Source organism: Charadrius vociferus, unplaced genomic scaffold (assembly GCF_000708025.1).
Source record: "Charadrius vociferus isolate BGI_N301 unplaced genomic scaffold, ASM70802v2 scaffold650, whole genome shotgun sequence".
In the NCBI taxonomy this organism is placed as follows: Eukaryota; Metazoa; Chordata; class Aves; order Charadriiformes; family Charadriidae; genus Charadrius; species Charadrius vociferus.
Window position 1 is genome coordinate 837,044 of NW_009646736.1, and position 20,433 is coordinate 857,476.

At 37.5% G+C, this 20,433-nt stretch overlaps 1 protein-coding gene across 1 annotated transcript in view; it reads left to right on the plus strand.

Moving 5' to 3' along the window:
• Positions 1 to 19,987: 19,987 nt before the first annotated feature.
• The window catches only part of TRIM42 (tripartite motif containing 42), a 10,257-nt gene continuing 9,811 nt past the window's right edge, over positions 19,988 to 20,433 (plus strand). Inside the window, 1 exon segment of the mRNA XM_009890165.1 lies at positions 19,988 to 20,116. Within this exon segment, the coding sequence (XP_009888467.1) occupies positions 19,988 to 20,116 (129 nt within the window).

The window sequence follows — 20,433 nt, forward strand, 5'->3', positions numbered from 1 at the left end:
CTTTCCCTAGATTGTAATCCTCTTTCTTCTCCATATCTTTCTAATCTGTTTTTCTCACCTTCACCTGAAAGGTGACAGCTTTGGAGGGATGAATGATGAGATCTCTGTGGTGAATGAAGACAATTCTGGATGAAAGATGCTGCAAGGAATGCAAGTTGTTACCAGTACTGTACGTCTCTGTATTATGGTGTTTTAGTCCTATCATATTCTCTGCTTTTTTCTTTGCCAGCTATTTGCACACATGATCTATTCTTTCAGTCATGTCCCTCTTCTCTACTTGTGTTTACCCTGCAATCTTTTCAATCAATCAATGTCGTCACTACTCATTTCCTACTTAAAAATCCACTGTGTTTCATGGTGATTTAAACTGACAATAATGAGGACAACTCTCTAACTATGGTCTACAAAAGAAAACCTTTTAGTATTTACCAACACATAAAATACAGAGATTGGTTACAACAAAGAAGAGTAAAATATGCCAGCATAATATGTGTGGAACCAGGATGCCACCTACAAATGGGGTCACCACCCAGGGAGTGGTGTCACGTTAAATAATTGGCTTTCATTTAAAAGTTTTCAGGTGGCTGAAGGTCTTCATTGCTGTTGGAGCTCCAGTTCTGTGCCCAATACAAAAAGCCTGTTCAAGGTGTAATGGACAAGATACAGAGTAGAAGTAGGTCTCAACCCAACTTCTAGGGATCCTTATTTGAAAAGAAGGAAGCTTGGTTAGTTCTCACCATAACAGCTAGAAGTATTTCCATGTCTTAATCCAATAATGGATATGTGTTAGCACCAGAACCAATATATTCACTATTAAGTACTACTACTACTCAATTCGAAACAGTATCCATGATAGTCATCAAAATCACAAAGACCCTATTCCTTTCCAGAGGGATTTATTAACCACTTTTTTTCCCTGTCTTCCACATCCACAAATCGGTCTTATGAGGCTTTTCCTTGAAAAATGAGCTATTTGTTCCTGTTTTGTCATTTAGGCTAAATGTCGAGATCTTAATTATCTTCTATCACTCGTTTGCTTGGTATCCTAAAAATTTGGGAATCTGACAATAAAGGGTCAGAGTGGAGGGAAGAAGAAAAAAAAAATGTAAGAGAAATATGTTTTTCTTCAACTTTAAGTATTTTGTCACCATCAACTTCCAATTCATAGTACAGCACTGTTGATGCAAACTTCTGACCTACTTTGCTGGCTCTGCATCACAAGATGTGTTTAGTATTTACGGTTGTGCCCAGCCCCCAGATTTGAGAAAATTATCAAGCATTCCTGGAGATATTCTCTTGTGGAAATGTAGGGGAAGCAGAATGTAAGTCTATCTTTAAAGAACACTGAGGCACACACACAATTGTGGAGAAAATCAGTTGGAAGAGAGTGGATGCTAGAAGGCAGAAGGTAGATGGAGCAGTACATACATTTTCTTATTATGACAAGAAAAATAGCTTCTTCCAACGTTGCATTAGATGCACATTTTAATGCAGCTGGACACTTCTTTCCCCTTACATTCTTCTTTAAGCAATTTTTTTACTTTTTGGTGACACGCTACAAATTTTCAAAAGAGAAAAGTTAAAATGCCATCACAAACAGATGATGGCTTTTGGGCTTTCTTTCAATCCATTTCATTAGGTTAAAAACAAAACAAAATCAGGAGGGAGAAAACCCTACTTTCCTCAAGATCAGTGTTTCTCACTCTGGCCTCCTTACAGGTTTCCCTCACCTTCTTCTCAAGCATTTGATGTCCGTCGCTGCTGGCAAGGGCATGCTGTGGTAGACAAATGACTGGTTTGATGCAATATGGCAGTTCCTATGCTCCCAAGTGATATAGTCAAGAAAGGAGCAGAAGCTCTTACACTCACAAATCAGATTTTACTCAAATAAAAAAAAAAAAGCATTTTAATCCTACTGCCAACTTCTCACTGTTAAAAAACACCTCCTCCCCTCAACCTGCCCTGAAAAGCTACACATTTACGAAGACTGAGATAATTCTTTTCATATCACAAAGCTCCAATGGTACTAGGCGATTTTAAATGCAGCTGTGTACCTCTCCTTAAATTAACAAATATTGCTGTTTGAGAAGAGGGATGAACACAGAAGTAATCCTGGTCTCACTTTAGGCTCAGCATAGAGTAAATATTCCTGTTTCTGTGTAGCTGCATGCAGGCAAGCGCACTCAGTGCTGCTGCTGCAATATTGTACCTACTGCTCCCAGCAGTACACAAATCACTACCCTTGTGTCTGACTCCGCACAATCACTCCCCTGTAGATTGCCATAGGCTCAGCTTCACTCAGGCATGGCAGTGCTGCATCCAGCTCTAGAAATATATCCCCACTTTAGATGTGAAGAGAAGAGAATAGTGAGGAGGGTAAGCCAGAAGTGAGCACACAGGGAGCCTGAGCAGCAGGCAAGTTCTAGATGCAAGACAGCTTAGCTTGCAAAGCAGCGGAGAGATGTATGATGCTCCACTGTACTATGCTGCTGTCACCTGTAACCAACATTTATTTCTCTGCCAAGTGACTGCTGTAAGATGATCATTTTATCCCAGTGTTCACTGAAATTACACCAAAGCATCCTTGACATAGGAAGGTGCCTGGTTTATAAAACACTGTGACTGGGACCTGTTTTTAACTGTCTAAAACAATATAGATCTTACAAAAACAACAATAACAACGTCCTGCAAACATCTTGTCTGAAAGGTTTCATCCTAATAGCTAGAATTGAAGCTGATGCTTAACAAGGGATGACTTTGGCAGAGATTTGCTTTTTCGCACTCTGGGCAGGAAATCGATTAGAGGTTTTATCTTCCTTTTTTAAGAAAAAGAATTCAAAGAATAAGTAATCTCTGTTTTAGTCAATACTACCATTTTGAAAGAGATTTGTAGAATAGATAAAACACTGCAATCAAACCCAGAGGCCACCAACATAGGGCATAAAAACACCACAACTGGCTTCTTTCAGAATACTGGGTAAACCATGTATTCCCTCATCATAAAAGTCCTCAAAGCTATGGTAGCTCTTAAATATAGCTTTTTTACTTATTTTAATTGGGTCATAAATATTCCTTCCCTTCACGTCTTGCTTAGATTATGAACTCCTCTGGACTGGCCCACAATGCAGATTCATACAGTGCTTAGTCTATGCGGACATTTTCCTCTTACGATTTTGGGAACAGCAACCATGTACAGCAGGGCTAAATACTCATGCATCTAACTGCCTTTAAATGGAATTTTTTGAATCAATTTTTTGCGGCTCCTTTTGAATGCAGTAGCTACAGACAGTTTAATTATTGATTTTGAGAATGAAGAGGGCAATGGTCAGGCAGTTGGACTAGATGATTGTGTCCTTCCAATTGAACTGTTCCGTTCTATCTATTAGAATAACAACTTGGAATAAAATGTAGGTGGGGTCTAATTGTAGGGATCTTCTAACTTCTTGTGAGCAGGTGGGATACCTGAATACCAAAACATTTGTATTGGACAAAATAGTGTACTAATTTGTTGTTTCAAACAGATAATGGAAACAAAGGCTCATATAAAGAACTCCAAAGACTTTACTTTTCTATTACAGTTGTGTTTTCCAATAGAGAAAGAGATGTAAATGTCAAAAGCTTTACAAGACTCCTAGAAAATATGCATAATGCGTGCACACATATAAGAGAGTATATTATGATATACAAATACAATGATAATACATATGCTTACTGCATATGCCATAAAAGGATACCTTTCTTCTGCTTCGACTGCAGCAGTATCATGTTTTGCTAAAAATGAAATATCCTTGTACTTGCACCTCTACGTCATTGATCAAATAAATGAAGATGCACATTGATCCCTTTGAAGAATAGGGATAGTGACTACAGTAATATTTCCAGAGGCTTTGGGCAAAAGTGGACAGATATAGGGCTTTCAAACACGTTCACTTAGTGTGCCTCAGAGTCCCATCTGCCTTGAAGGATGAGACACACACTTTTTTAATACATGATTTAGTATCCACAAACAAATTAAGATAGGAAAAGAATGGCTTTTTCTGGAAATGCAGTTCTTACAATTGACTTCCAATTCTCATCTGCTACTATGTTTTTTACTCTTTAGTTTTTACTATCTAAGTAAAGAACCTATCTGAATGGTGTTTTCCTTAAGTATCCTATAACACTTCATCCAACGACCATATTTTCCAAATCAGTTTCATCTTCTCTTGCTCCTCACATATTCTTCTTGGTTCAAAAAGCAAACTATCAGCTATTTTTGACTAGGTTCTCCTCTGCTCTCACTAAGAATTCTCTTTATCTTATCCCCATAATACTTCTAACTGCCTATAGGTCTCTACCGTCCCTAATTCCATGACATCTGGGCATTTAAACTATAGGTTCTCCATGCACCTCCCAACTCACGTGGTTGTGAGCTGTTCTTCAAATGCAATACAGATGATGTGAGGGAAATATTCCATTGGGACAGTTAGCTAGCCAGAGAAAACAAACATCAAACTGATTCAGTACTGTGAGAAATTCTAGACCGAAAAATAGTAAATTTCACAGTTAAAATGCAATGACATGTTAATAGAGTAGTGATACAAAACAATCTCCAAAAATCAAACAAATCTAGGTCCAAGTTGGGAGCTACAGGGAACTTCACTGTCTCCCCACCAGGAGATCACATGCTAGTCTCTAGTTAGCATGAATTCACCTGCTATATGCTAGACAAAAAGAAAGTAAAGAACAATAAAAAAAACACCACCAAAAAAAACCCAACCCAGTAACAATTTACATTGTAGCTTAGCTGGGTCATCTGTTGTACCTTAGTGGTACAAAATAGCTAGACATATAACCTTTTTAAACAGCTGCTAGATACATCTGCTTCCCTTCAAGAAAATGATTGAACTGGACTGAGCTGTAAAGTCTTTTAATCGCACCAGAGCATGGATACCATCAGAATACAGAGAGAATGAAAAAGTTTGCAGATTTTACTTTCATTTTTGTTCTAGTGAGCTATGACACCTACTGTTTCTAATCCATCTTTCCTCTTATCCTGAAAATGATTCGCTATATAGATACACAAAACCTCACATATTCACAGTAATTATCTTTAAAAACTGAATACATGTCCTTGAAATGGAGAGCTTTCATCTTTGTTTCATTGAACTAGGACTTCAGATAAGCAACTTCACATAACTTTTAATTTTCTTTAGGCAAACCCTATTCCTTTGCAAAGTTTTTTCTTTAGACAACAAAGCTGTGAGGAAGCAGGCAAAGAATTTTGTGTGACTTTTTTCTGAGTTTTGTGTTATTTTGAAATGCCTCAGAAGCATTGCTGGGAAAGAAGGAAATAGCAAACAACAACAATAAAAAATCATAATGTCATTAAGGACATGCAAAATGACATTGTCAATGTTAAGGAAATGTCACAGAAGTGTGTTTTTAAAGTCTTATCATTTAGGAATGCCACTGATAATTTCTCATAACTAAATGGTACTGCAGATACAGCACTTTCCAGCTAGTCTGTGCACAAACTTTGCACCAATTGAAATTTGTTTTGCTACAATAGATTTAATTAGGCAGTCAGAAACTATTGTGTAGCCATGAATAAATCTTTGTAATAGTGACTTTACATTGATCTTTTTTACACAGGCAAGAAATCAAGTTATGCTACATTGGTATAAATCAAATTATAATGAATGTCTTGGAGAATTCATCAATGGGTATGATGAATTTTTTTAAAATGTACATCTCTGAGGTGCAAGTCTGTGCATCTTAGTTCAAACTAGACATCAAAGAACATCCTAAAAATAATTCAGATTTCTTTCTTTGCTTTTTGCTCTTCACATTCTTCCCCCCAAACAAATTATGGAATTCATGGGAATCCTACATCAAGAACACTGTGATGTTAGTGCTGAATTCAAAACATTTTGCATTTTCTTTTCTAATGTACTCGGTTGTATCTGACTGTATGCATTTTTTTTGGTGTCTTGTGTTTTATGTAACCTCCATTTCCTGTTTCTTCTGCAAACCTTATATTTAAATCTTGCAGCCCTTCAACTTGCAAGGAAAGAAAACATTACCAGATCTACTGTGCCCTCCAACTCACAGAAGTCTGTACATGTACATTCTTTTTAATAAAATCCTTATTGTTGTGCTGCCACTATAGGAAACAAGTAGGGGCACAAGGTAGCACAAGGGGGCGGAAGGGTTAGAAATACATGGCAAGAGCTAAAAGGACACCATTTTCTTAGAGAATAAAAGGTGCATCTCTGTGTGATCTACCCATTCCTCCTGCTGTCACCACAAGCTGACCTCTGTCCTTTCTTTTCATTGCAAATATCCCCCAGCTAGGTCAATGTTATACTACCTTCCACCTGCAAGTCTCCCACTGAAAGATTAGCTACCAAAGGCAACTGAAAACAGTAGAAATATTTTCTAAAATAACCGAGAAAAAATCGGGCAAAAGACAAGAAAGACAACCCAGTTTTCACCTCAAGGTTTGGCTGCAGCTACATATAGATTACAGAGGGTTGAAAGGCGTTACCAACCTTTTTTCATTGCTTTCATTGTTAAAATTTTTTGTTACTATTTATTAGTTCTAAGTTAAGGAAAAAAAACCCAAACAAAACCAAACACCACTTCTTACTGTGCTACACAAATATTATAAGGAATTTGCTCCTGAGAGAAGAAAGGCATGGGCTAGGCAGAATACATTGTGGGCAGTCATATCCTGCACAATGTATGTCAGGAAGAGTCAACAATTCTACTTTTTTATCTTATTCTTGCTACTCTTCATAGAAAAAAAAAAAAAGAAAAAAAAATGAGGTTTATTTCTTCAAACAAACTTTAAATCACTTTTTGTTTCTTTAACTATGAAGTCCTCAGTGTCTTCAAGTAATATCTCAGCTCCTGTATGACAACGCTAGGTAATCTGTTTGCCTTACTTTCTCTTGGCTATAAGACTCTGCCTTCGCCAGTTACCTTCACTGTCTGTGGTATTTTTTTAATGCGATAGATGGAGTTGAATGTTCTTGTTAAGCCTGAAAAACAACACTTGGCAAGTCCATTGGTTTTAATGGAGCATGTCTTTGCAACCATCTATTTCTACTCATCTGGCACATGCTGGCATTATTCAGCATAAAAGCAGTATTTACTCTGTGCCAAAACAAAATTAAGTGGTACACCGTGATCTCACCCATAGCGAGGGATTTATGGTACAAGGAATTGTGCAATACCAGAATAAATGACAAGACAAAAACTTACAAAACAAAGAGACAAGATGAGTTAAGAAGTGAGGGAAGAGAAAGAATGTGTTGGAAAAGATTCAGGGGTCTACTATGGGATATTGAAACTGAATTCCCAATGCCTCAACTGTATTTCAAATTTTACTGTCTTTGACATTACCAAAACTGTTCCTTCTCCACCTTCTTTTATTCCTTATCCATTCCCCTAAAGGGGATGATGATTTTTTACCTATTACAATAAAACACTTTGCTGAGAAACTCAGTTCTTTACACTTATCTCGGCATAGGTTTTTTGCAAAACAAAAAACATTCTTCAGGTGTGGCCATTTATCATGTTCTACATTCAGCAGTAGCAACCTGACAAACTGTACATAATCAGCCTGTCTTGAGCTTGGGAAAGGGATCTGATAGTTGAGTCTTGACTCCTTCTCCTGAAACTATTTCCACATGGGTGGAATAGGATTCACATAAAAAGCTAATAATTTCCCTGGGTAACAGGTTGGAGGATTGTGCCCTTTGCCCGTTTATAAGCAGTTATCTGCTGTAGCAACCCAAGGTTATATCTATGCGCTATCTGTTACACATGAAATATCTACATATGGATGTACAGGAATTAATTGAATTAATTAGAGGATTATTTTGACTGATCAGTCCATTTTCTACTGAAAAAAATAGTAAGACATAAGTAGAGACAAACAAGTATTTTTAAGACACAGTCCACAGTGCAGGGTAGGAGGAAATAACCTAGAGGAAAATCATTTAATGATGTGTATCAGCAGCCTTTTTCTCTTGACAAATGTTAGTTCACCACTCAGAAAAAGCTCTTCCAAATTATTTCTCAACTTTAAAGAATTGCTTCAGAGTCAGTTTACTCACCAGGTCATGTTCTTGGTTTTATTTTCTCTTTTATTATTTTTAACTATAATATGCCTAGACGACCTCCTTGTTAGAGTACTTCTTACCATTTCTGTGCTATTCTCACTTAGAAAAGTGAAGGTATTAAAATGCTTGGGGTTTTTTTTTTTTTTTTTTTAGCAAGAGCTGACAAGCTTTTATTTCCATCCTTTCCTTCTGTATTCTGAAGCAAAAAACATGGGCAAAAAAAAAAAAAAATCAGCTGTCTGCAAGACTGTGAGTTCCAGAGCCAGGTGGGGTAGCAACTGATGGATTCAAGGTGTACAGATCCAGTGAAATAAGTTTGCCGAACACTGACATTCATTCCTTTCCTTTGGGGGGAGATGTGATATTCTGAAGAGAGTTAGTGGACAAATATTGTGATTCTAAAAAGAAAAATTCTTTCATCAACCACATAAAACAAAAACTTGAGTGACAGAATGGAAGTGACTGAAGAGTAGCATGAAAAAGTTGTATTATACGGGAGCAAAGAAGACATGCTAAAAAGAACAGACCCTACACTCTGTAAAGTATTAACTTGCTCTCATTTATACTGAAACCTGAAAGAGGAAGTCTTTATTATTTTGTTATTATTATTTGCTTCAGAAATCTCTAATAGATGTGGAATAGATACCTCCTTCTTTCATCTGAATGGTACAATTAATGTGCCGGTTAGTCTGAGAACACAGAGCAATGGGAATAATTTGGTCACGTCTGTGAAAGGGTAGCAGACAAGTGTCCCAGGATTATACCAAACAGACCTTGCAAGTATCTAAACCTAAATGAGCATGACATACTGAAACCCAAAACTGAGCAACCAATATTTTCCAGGAGTAATTCTATCAAACAGGTGAAAGGCAGTCCTTCCAGAAAATCTGCTTGTTAGAGCAATGGCATAGAAGTAAATAAATGTGGACACCTTTTCAAATTATTATTGTGCTCTAACTTCTCTAACTCATATTGTGACATAGTTTCTTCATGCACTGTATGCTGTACTAACATTCTATGTCATAGATTATGGACGAGGATAGGATAATGTGAACATTTCACACTGGGTTTAAAATGAACTAGATTTAAACTAGTCTTTATTTCATAACCTATTGACATCTATAGTATGTAAGATAAAAAATAATGTCTCACATCATCTTCATTCAAGATACTATTGAAGCCTTATACTTTCCTTACAGACATGCCGCTTTCTTTTGTGTACAAAACAATGGTTACAGACAGCAATTGCAATAAAAATGTCATCTTCTGTAAAAAGTTACAAGACTGTTACTGCCCGAAATACCAGCAGTTACTATTTTCACAGTAACTGAATTCCATAAATACTTTATGTTTTGTTATACATTTCTAAGATATTTGGTATTTATGGGCTTTGTCACACTAATAATTCTGAAGACTAGATTTTTCTATCCATGTGTTCTTCTTCTCCCCCACCCCATAATGTAACTTTAAAAGTTTGGAAAAAAGTAGACTTTCAAAAATGTATTTCCATTATACAGATACGTGTGTACATATACATGTGCATACACACATAAATATTTAATTTTAAGGATATAAACAGTATTTCACTGGTTGGGTTTTTTTTTTTCTTGGTTTGTTTGTGTTTGTTTTTTTTTTTTTAAAAAAAAAAGTCATTTACAAGCTTCCCATCTTAACAGTTGCAGTGAAAAGGAACATGATAGAGTATTTCATTTCCTTTGACTCTAGTTTGCTACAAATCGTTCAGGTGGCTCTTTGGTCAGCTGAATGAGGCAGCAAGAGGCTGACATACAGTTTCTTCCTTCCAGTCTTTTGAGATATTTCATTGCCAAGTTCCTATTTCTGAACAGAATATATTATTATTTTTTTGGCATAGCATAAGGTTTAGCATAGCATTCACTGTAGCTAAATGGATTGTGTATTCACTGCAAATCACAGTATAGTCATTTAGAGAGATATTAAGGATAGCAAGAGTAAATCTGGAAGTTACCAGCCAGAACAAGAAAAGTGTGTATAACTTGGTATTTCAGAATGATGCCTACCGACAGGAAAAGAGATTCTTCATTTACTTTACTGAGTACCATCATGTTGACATACCAGTGAGATGATCTTGCCCAGACTCACTGTTTAAGACAGTACAAAAGAGGGATGAGGAAAGTACTGTTACGTGATCTGGTCCAGTAAGAAACAGCTCTACCCTCTGGTGGTTGGGCAGCAGCTGTTCAAGCCTGGAAGTAAAGCTAATTAAAATATTGTGACAAGATGAGGAATTCAGTGTATGGTTATTAATGTTCACAAGAATAAAGGTACATTAAACATAACACACAAAACAAGAATTCATTAGAAGAAAGTGTGTTCATAAAGGAGGAAGTGTCCAATGAAAGGTTGTGATAAAGCTAATACTGTAGTCACAAATAGACCTGACAGTGTCACTGCCAGCAGAGCAGTTAAATCCCTGTTCAGGGCAAAGAGAGATTGCAGTTACTATGCAGACCTTAAACCTGAATTTAAAAATTTACTTATGTAGTTGTTTCTTTGCAAAAGATTTCAAGCCAGAATTTGGATAATACTGAGGCACAGGGGCTTCATCACACAGACCACCACCCCTCTTCCCCAACCATGCCAAATATGCACTCCAATGTACAGTTCCCCACATTTTACTTAACAAATACAGCTACACCCAGTATGCAAGGACAGGAGTTAAATATCCTGAAATTAATAAGTACTCCAAGATCCAGTCTCTACCTTTACAATAAAAGCCATTTTTTGGTTTGCCACACATTATGACTGACAATGCTATTCCCAGATATTTAGGCCTCACTGTTTCCCTAAAATTTCTAGAACAGGCTTCAGTCTGTATAGACGACTTAGTGTCTAATAACTGTCTAATGACTATCTCAAGATGAAGCGTCCAGTTTAGGTATCGTGGAACCTGGGTCTACACTTGTATTTTATAAACTGTTACGACACACACTGCAGTTCACCTACCTCTTTATATCATATTCAGGAGCCAAGGAATCAGAAGTGTCAGAAATATGAAGTTGTCTCATCACTGAAGAAAAGAAATAGCTTTCTAGAGATCCACTGCATTTGCCTACCACCTGTAGTGTTTGTCCAGTTATATTTAGACTATAAATTCTTTGGAAAGTGGACTACCTTCCTGTTAGTAGCAAAACTGGAAAAATTGGTCTAGCCTTGACTCATGTAATGATACTGTTAAGTTTGCTTCTTGACATGAAAAGCCTTCACAATAATTTTCTCTGCATCATCCTAAGCAAAACTGAGAAAAATACATTTCAGCCAAAATAAAAAGTCAAAATATTCTTGAAAACAAAGTAAGCTTTCCTTCTAATCTCGTTTTCTTGCATTGTAATATTAGAAGTATATGGATAGTACCCTGGGGGAAGACATTTTTTGGTTTTACACCAGCCAGGATTTATCAATCACATGACCTATCCCTGAACTTTGCAAATTTAGCACAACTTCTGAATGAAAAGAGGTTGCAGTGATTCACCAAGAATAAATGCAAAATATTAATAATATTAAAATAAAACATCCACTACCACACACGCTATTTCCTAGGTCTTCAGAACTTTGTTTTTGTTAATTCATTATCAACCCAAAGTCACTTACTTTTAGTGGTGAATCAGCTTTAGGTTCATAAAATGTCTTAGTCTATGCCTGGGCTCCCTAGACTCTCTTGTAGTACAAACAATTGCTCATAACAGCTATTTATGCAAAACAAATTGCTTTGTGCTTCACAGTTGCTTACACTGCCGTAGAGGATACATCCTACTGTAAAGTGGGACTAAGTGCTAAGCTGTCTGACACGAGCAGTATTTGGTGTCTTTAGAAGAAAGGTCATCTGCTTGCTTTTACTTGGAATAAAGTAATATCAGGTTTTGTAATAACGCAGTAAACGGAAATATTGCAAGACAAAAGAGGAGTTCAGAAGAGGTAAAGCAAACTGTGAACAGAAGCTGAGAGAGCAGGAGGGACCTGCAACTTATTTGTTAAATGTAATGATTCATTATTATAAAATTACAAAATAAGAAAACACATAGATGTAAAGATACTGTATGTGGAAGTTGAGGATTCAGACAAACTAATGCTTACTTCCTTACGGAACTGGAAATAATGACAGATTAGCCTTCAATCTCCTCATAAGGTTATCTGATAACAGTTTAGGAAAGTAGTATGATCTGTTGGTTTCATTCCATTGAAATCGGACAAATTCTCAATTTGTATTTGCTTTCCCCTTTCTCTATTCAATTTTGCGTTGCTCTCCAAACATTTGTATTCGTACACATACTTCAGGACAATAAATTGACTATACCTGGTGGCAGACAGTTCCAGAGGCTACATACTGCAGAGAAACCCATATTAAAGTTTCTGCCCCAAACCAGACTATCCCAGCCTTATGTAAATTAAAAAGCAGACAACTAAGATTTAAGAAGTTTTAAATATGGTGGAGAATCACAGCTCAGTGAGGCCAAGGAGTCCAGTTTTAGAGGCAACTGTTTTCCCAGAGAGGAGGCAAATAGTCAAGGCCCAACTTGCAATCACACAATACCTTAACAGAAGCTTAGTAATGCCAGCACTGCTCACACCTGAGCACTTATGCTGATTCAGGAGGACTTTTCAAACACATGTTCCAAACTAAAGAGTCCATTACACAGCCATTGAAGAACTTAAATATTTGTTAAATTGATTTGCTAAATCAAATGACATGCATTTATATTCTTGCTCTAGGTGCTGACAAGACTGGCCCATAATCCAATGTTTAAGATCCTAGCATCCACTGTAGTCATGAAAGATGGGTATGATACAGCACATTAAATATGGCAGGAAAATGTTATTCTCTTAAGTTTCTTTCCTTTTCCACTTTTTACTAGTTTTTGTCAGCCGTGTACCAAGAACAACAAATCACCGTGATCCCAGTCTGAAGATAACATAATTACAGGGATGAATGCAATTTCTAAATAATCTATTTCCTTGGTTTCTAATTGCCTGCAAAAATAAGAACACACTACCAGGCCAAGCATGCTTTCTTTGTTTACTTTTACAGTGAACAGATTTAACTGTCTCATCAACTGTGTCAATTACTAAAGGGAATGTTCCTGTCAAGGATTTGAGATACAAAGTCCTATAAAGATCACATTTTTATTCTGAGTTGAGGCCTGATCATAGCAACTTCACAAGAACTTTTTTGTGCAAATTAGCTCCTGTCAAACAGATTCACTTTCATCAAATCACAATTCACTGATGTTTCTGGCATATAACTTTTATGCACACCAGTATTCTCATGTGAAATAAAAAGAAAGCCATATGTTTTGGTTTACCTTCAGTTCTCTCTGCCATATGATCTTGTATTCTAGTGACAAAACACTTTTCATGAACAGAAAGTGCTGAAATCTATTTGCAAAAATGGGTCAAAACTAAAACACGAAACCCAGTTTAAGACTAAATATCAGTGTTAATACAAGTATTACAGTTCTATATGAATTAACATTTTTGCTTTATTCTGTAACATGGGTTTCCATAAAGATACTTCAGGGTCTAAAAATTCATTTTGCTTTCTTGTTCTGCAAGCTTGAACAGAGATCAAATGAAAGAAACACATCTTGGGGATGTTAGGAACTTACTTTAAATGCTGATTTACCAATAGCTTAAGGGCAACTACATTTTAGGAAGCTTAGAAAAAGACTTTTTTTCAATTAATAAAATATTAGCTTTTCAATATGCTACTTTTTTGCAAGTAGTAGGTGAGCCTGCCCCCTAATTTCACTACTTTTTTTTTTTTTCATCTAACAGAAAGCTGAAAAATAAGCGTTAGACTTTATCACAGACTTGTAATGGATTACATACACCTTTCTGAAGTAGAACATAAAATGAGTCTACGTTCTTAAATTGTAAGACCACAGAAATCAGCAGCACATCTATATACTGTACTGAAAAAGAAAAGAAGTCAGCCTGCCTTTCCTATACATTTCTGCAAGAAACTTACAGTTAAATCTCTCGCTATTCGCTATGTTTAAGAAAATAAAATAGCACTAGGATTGTTTTATGTTTCTCACATTACACCAATACAATGCGAAATGAGTTTGCTAGTGGCTGCCAAACTATCTCAATGGGTTTTAGCCTATGTCATTCAATTCTGCACTCAGAATTTGGAAAGAATTTGCTGTTCAGAAATTATATCCATCTTAAACACTGTCGTATGGGTTTGGTCGGGGTTTTGGGGGTTGAGGTTTTTGTTTGTTTTTTCAAATGAAATTATACAGTGAGAACAAGAATATATAACTACCATATATAATTCTACGCTTTAAAAGTACTGTTTCTGACTGCTTCTCCACAGACTCAGCAACACAATTTCCAATCCACTGTACAAACATTTTACCAAAAAAAAGTGGTGGACTGTAGAATTTACTACAAACTACTGCAGTTTGGGCAGCTCAGTCATTTTGATATAACTGTCACTGTAAAGCAAGGTATTTCAGAGTAGACAATAAGCTGGAACATCATGTGCAGCACAGCAGCTGTACCTCTTCAGCTCAGGTTCGTTTGAACTTGCAGCTTACTTCAGTGGGAATTCGGAGACCAGAGCCTTCCAAGCCCCCAACAGAAATAAGACAGCGGCCCACAGCTGAATGTTTAGAATACAATATTTCCTCCTCACATTTTTACATATACTTGTAGAGCACAACAAGCTTGTACAAACAACAGGCAAGCTTCTTTGTTTTAAACAATGATTGTTTATACCAACTAAGCTTTTTAAGGGAAATGTTCTTGTACAAACAAGTGACATATGCAGATACCATTGAAACCATTAATTTCTGTTCAAAGTTACCCAAGAAGCAGGCCTGCAGAATAGAAGCAAAGCTGGTGTTAACTTGCCAGTTTTATTCAAGGCACGTTTTTTAAAAAAAAAAAAAAAAAAAATCATCACATTTACCTATTTGCAAGTTCAGTAGATTGCAATCATAGTCTCAAGCCTCCAACAGATTACTCAAGGAAAGAAGATGATTGTAAACGCTAACTGGTGTCTGAGTTATTTCTTTAGATAGATCTGATTATTTTTCTAAGTGTGCTAGCAAAAAATTTGCTTTCAGATTTTCAAAAGAAACAACAGTAGAAAATCATATCAAAAGGAAAGACTTATTACAAATAAATGAAGATAGGTTCATGTGATTGACATTGGTCTGATTTTTCACCTTCTGCTATTTAGATGAAGGAATACTCCACCCTTCTGTTCCTCCTTGCAAGGATGACTCAAAGTATTTACATTTTTATGTGGAAAGGCAACCTTTTTCTTCACAAAGCTCAAGGTACCTCATTAAGATAGCTTTATTAAAAATAAGTCTGGTTAGGACACAGGAAGATTTATGTTAATTCCTTTCTAGGCATAAATACACACTAATAAATGAGAATTAAGACAAACCCCTGATCTGACATCTGCTAATTAGTCAAGCTAAAGTACCACACAAACTGCAACTCTGGGGCAGTAACTTGCCTTGTTCAACATCACATTTTCTCACCATCACTTGTGAATAGCAAATCAAGTACTCCCTTAACACAGAAAGAAGCGTGTTCTTGACAATATCCAGGCCTACACTCTGCACAAAAAGGGCTCACAATTTTAGCAGCTTTAATGCCAAAAGTATTCTTACCCCATTGAACACAAAGAATGTCTTTCGTGTTCCTCCCACTCCCTGGGGAGTTTGCAGGAACTCAGTTATAACTAATAAGGAATTTATTTTCATTAGGTACAACAACTTTTATTCCACTCAAAAGCAAAAGCATTGTACCTAATAAAAGTAAAGTGATACAAGGAAAGATAGGGAGGACTTCAATAAAATAAAACTAGCTGTAATAAACCACAATAATTTTTAAGCAGTAAAGACCTCTGGTGTACAGTGCTATAGTGCAGAATCCAGCTGAAAATACAGCAGGAACTGCTGTACAAAATACAGGGAACTGCTGGAGAGGGTCCAGCAAAGGGCAACGAAGATGATTAGGGGACTGGAGCACCTTTCTTATGAGGAAAGGCTGAGGGACTTGGGTCTCTTTAGTCTAGAGAAAAGAAGATTGAGGGGGGATCTTATTAATACATACAAATACTTAATGGGAGGATGCCAGGGGGATGGGAGCAGTCTTTTTTCAGTGGTGCCCAGTGATAGGACGAGGGGTAATGGGCATAAACTTGGACATAGGAAGTTCCATCTTAACATGAGAAGGAACTTCTTTACCTTGAGGGTAGTGGAGCACTGGAACAGGCTGCCCAGAGAGGTGGTGGAGTCTCCCACTCTGGAGACATTCAAAACCCGCCTGGACGCTGTCCTGTGCAACGTGCTGTAGGTGACCCTGCTCTGGTGGGGGGGTTGGACTAGATGATCTCCAAAGGTCCCTTCCAACCCTAACCATTCTGTGGATTCTGTGAATTCTGTGGAAGAACAGCTTCTACTGACTAGGACTACCTGTGCTAGGGATGAGACTGACTATCAAAACATACTCTACTGTTTGTATCTTACTCAAAACATCTGAATACTCAGTTTTATATCAGGTCTGCATATAAAGAGATTGAATTCTTCAGTTCATGGTGATCATCAGCATTTATCACCATATAGCAGGAAAATAGACAGATTTTCCTTGCCTATTGTGCTCTGCAGCATACGGAAACTTTGTGCTATTAATCCTCCTCTGCTTGATCTCCACTCATTTATTGTTGGTTGATGGATTTTTTTCAGATCAGCCAGCGAACACGAAAAAAGTTGAACAGCAGCTACTTTGTATAAGAACACAGAAGCAAGTTCACAAGCAACAGGGAGCAATGAGCCATTTTTTTCCTGTTTGAAACAAAATTATTTACACCAGCTTTCATACGCTGCTCTTTTGAGATTCTAGTCATCAGCCAAATTCTTTATTAGAATTGTATGGAAACAAGATAAAAATTGATTGATAAAAAAGCCAGCTGAATGAATACAAGTGAAAAACAAAGGGAAAATCATCATTGCTGGAAAGAAAGAGTCAGATATTTTTCATGGAAAGGAACTGAGATATATGACACATATCACTAAATGAAACTTAGCTCCTTAACTCACATAGGTTTGGCTTGGGCCCAAACCTACGTGTTTGGGGTTTTTCCTTATTTAATAATGGGATTTTGTAAAAAAAAAAAAAAAAAAAAAGAAATATTACAGGGAAAAAAATGTGAAGCCACATAATTTTGTATGATACTTCAAGTGTATAAAGTAAAGCTATAAAACACTGCAGAATAATATTGAACCACATTTCGATTATTAACAAAATAATCAGATGTAGCCTTCTGTACAACTGATTGCTATTTAAAAAAAGGAAAACATCAGGCTAGCCAAGCAATATCCAATATACACACAGTTAGTGTAGAAAGACCAAGATTTGTGATGTCTTAAAGTTTCAGTCTACTACTTCAAGCAAAGCATCCCACATTGCGCTACCAGTATTCTGTTGCAGGTTGCTCCAGTACCATCGAAAGCACTGCAACCTCCTGTGGGGATCCCCTGGAAAACAACATGTGTATCTCAGGAGGTGAGCTCAGTGCCTAACCTCTTAATTAAATGCAACAGCTTCCATTATTTGCCATTTAGCGCAAAAAGAAAAAAATGGTAGGAATCAACATAAGGAAATCTCATTACTTAAGTTACTAAATGAGCCCTTTGCACGTATATAGCCTTCTGAGGCCTATGAATCTTGAAGAGGTTAAAGTATTAAAAATTAAGCTTTGCTGCCAGTATCCTAAAAGAAAGTTACACATCAAATCTAAGCAAGGTTAAGTTTTTGCTGGGGGCCATAGATCAAACTGCAATTTGTCTTTTCATTGCTCACTTTGAACTACCGAGCAGCTAACCATAAGAGGATAGAGGAATCATTGACCATTGTTTAATATTTTGTTCATTTACAATCCAGCTGTTATTACAGTATACTTTCTATAAATGCCTCAGCTCTACACTGTTATTTCTACTCCTGAAGCTTTATAACAGCTTAATCTCTCTCACTGTTTGATACAGTTATTTTCAACCTAAAAAGAATTTCATCCTGTTATATGTTTTCTTCTGCCAGTTCTTCCATTTCGGTGTCATAATCATGCTCAGGAGCAGACTGCTCTCATAGTAAAATGTTGTAGACAGTACTAAGATCAAAAGAAACTCAAATTCATCCCATTCTCATAACCTTAATCAGTCAACACATTTAAGAAGCTATATCTTTTAGCACTGCTATTTCAGTGAGAAGAAGGTAGCAAACGGGAAAACTCATGATGGGTCTTCAAATGCAAGAACCAAATGCAGGGCCAAATGCAAATTTCTTTTACATACTGTTGTTATCATTCAGTATGGCGTTTGGGGTTTACCTGCTGTTTTACAAATACCTCCTTTTCTATCAGAAAGGATTCCTGTGGAAGCCAGACTGTATGCCACTGATCACTTTCGTTTATTAAAAAAAATTGCAAATTCATTTTCCTACTTGGAAAGTTTTATGGTTCAGACAGAGAAGTGGGGGGGGAAAGCTATGTCTTCAATGACTCATTATGTATTCCCACAAGTAGTGCCCGCTGCAAGTGAACTGCTTGTAGATATAGCATACACTGAGGTTCACCATGCAAGCCTTTTGGCAAATTCTTACAAATTAATTTGAAGATGATTCATTCTATAAAGTTGCTGAAATGGAGAGTGTACTACACTTATTTACACCAAGTAATGTGGGTAAAAAGTCTTTCAGAAAACACGCTCAATTTTTTGATAAATACTTCTGAGTATTTTCCAAGAGATAGAAGTTCAGCTACTACATCCCAGCCTATGAACCTGGTGAGCATTGCTACGTCTTGAAGTACTATTTTGCTCTCTTAAAATAGTCCCTAGAATGTGCTAACAGGTGAAAGTTTTTATTTCTTGATGCAGCAAATTCAGTTAATTCCATTATAATCTCCTCTAACTGTAAGCCAAATTACTGTAAATGCTGCATCATTTTTCACTTGCAACAGCACCGATGCATTTAGTTCCCCTACTGTAATACAATAATAAAAATAGTTTAGGGGAAAAAATAATTCAAATAGTTGATATAGCAACCTAAGCATTTGGGCAGAAGCATTCACTCTCTAAATCACTGTTAAATCATTGAATGAAAAAACGTCAACAATGGAAACCTTTCTTCTCTGCTGTTGTGTTATGTGTAGTCGGACAAGTAAAGAGAGTCCCACGCATTTCCAAAACACCAGACGGAGAAATATCCGAAACTCAAATTGGGAACAGAAGAAACAGCATAAGGAGCAGTCTTTTACACTATAAAAAGTGAGATTTCCAGTGAGAAAATACTGTTCATCAGACTTGTGCATCCTTAACCTTACTACTGATGAGAAAACGGGTAGAAATGAGCCTCGTGCAATTACACAAGCTTTTCTCTCATACTGTTATAGAAAAGGTATATTGGGTTTGCATGGCAAGGTTTTGATAGTGGGGGGGCTACTAGGGGTGGCTTCTGTAAGAAGCTGCTCAAAGCTTCCCCCATGTCCAATAGAGCCAATGCCACCAGCTCCAAGACAGGCCTGCCATTGGCCAAGGCTGAGCCCATCAGTGACAGTGGTAGTGCCTCTGTGATTACATATTTAAGGGGAAAAAAAAACAAAAACAAAACCTACAGGGCAGCAGAAACTGGAGAGAGGAGTGAGAGTATGTGAGAGAAACAACTCTGCAGATGCCAAGGTCACTGTAGAAGGATGGGGAGGAGGTGCTTTAGGCACTTGAGCAGAGATTCCCCTGCAGCCTGCTGTGAGGACCATGGTGAGGCAGGCTCTCCCCCTGCAGCCCATGGAGGTCCATTGTGGAGCAGATATCCACCTGCAGCCCATGGAGGACCCCACGCTGGAGCAGGTGTGTGCACCTGGAGAAGGCTGTGACCATGTGGAGAGCCTGTGCCAGAGCAGACTCCTGGCAGGACCTGTGGACCCATGGATAGAGGAGCCCATGCCGGAGCAGGTTTGCTGGCAGAACTTGTGACCCCGTGAGGGACTCACACTGGTGCAGTCTGCTCCTGAAGGACTGCACCCCTGTGCACCTGGAGAAGGCTGTGACCATGTGGAGAGCCTGTGCCAGAGCAGACTCCTGGCAGGACCTGTGGACCCATGGATAGAGGAGCCCATGCCGGAGCAGGTTTGCTGGCAGAACTTGTGACCCCGTGAGGGACTCACAATGGTGCAGTCTGCTCCTGAAGGACTGCAACCCATGAAAGGATGACACCCCATGGAAAGGACCCATGCTGGAGAAGTTCGTGGAGGACTGTCTCCCAAGGGAGG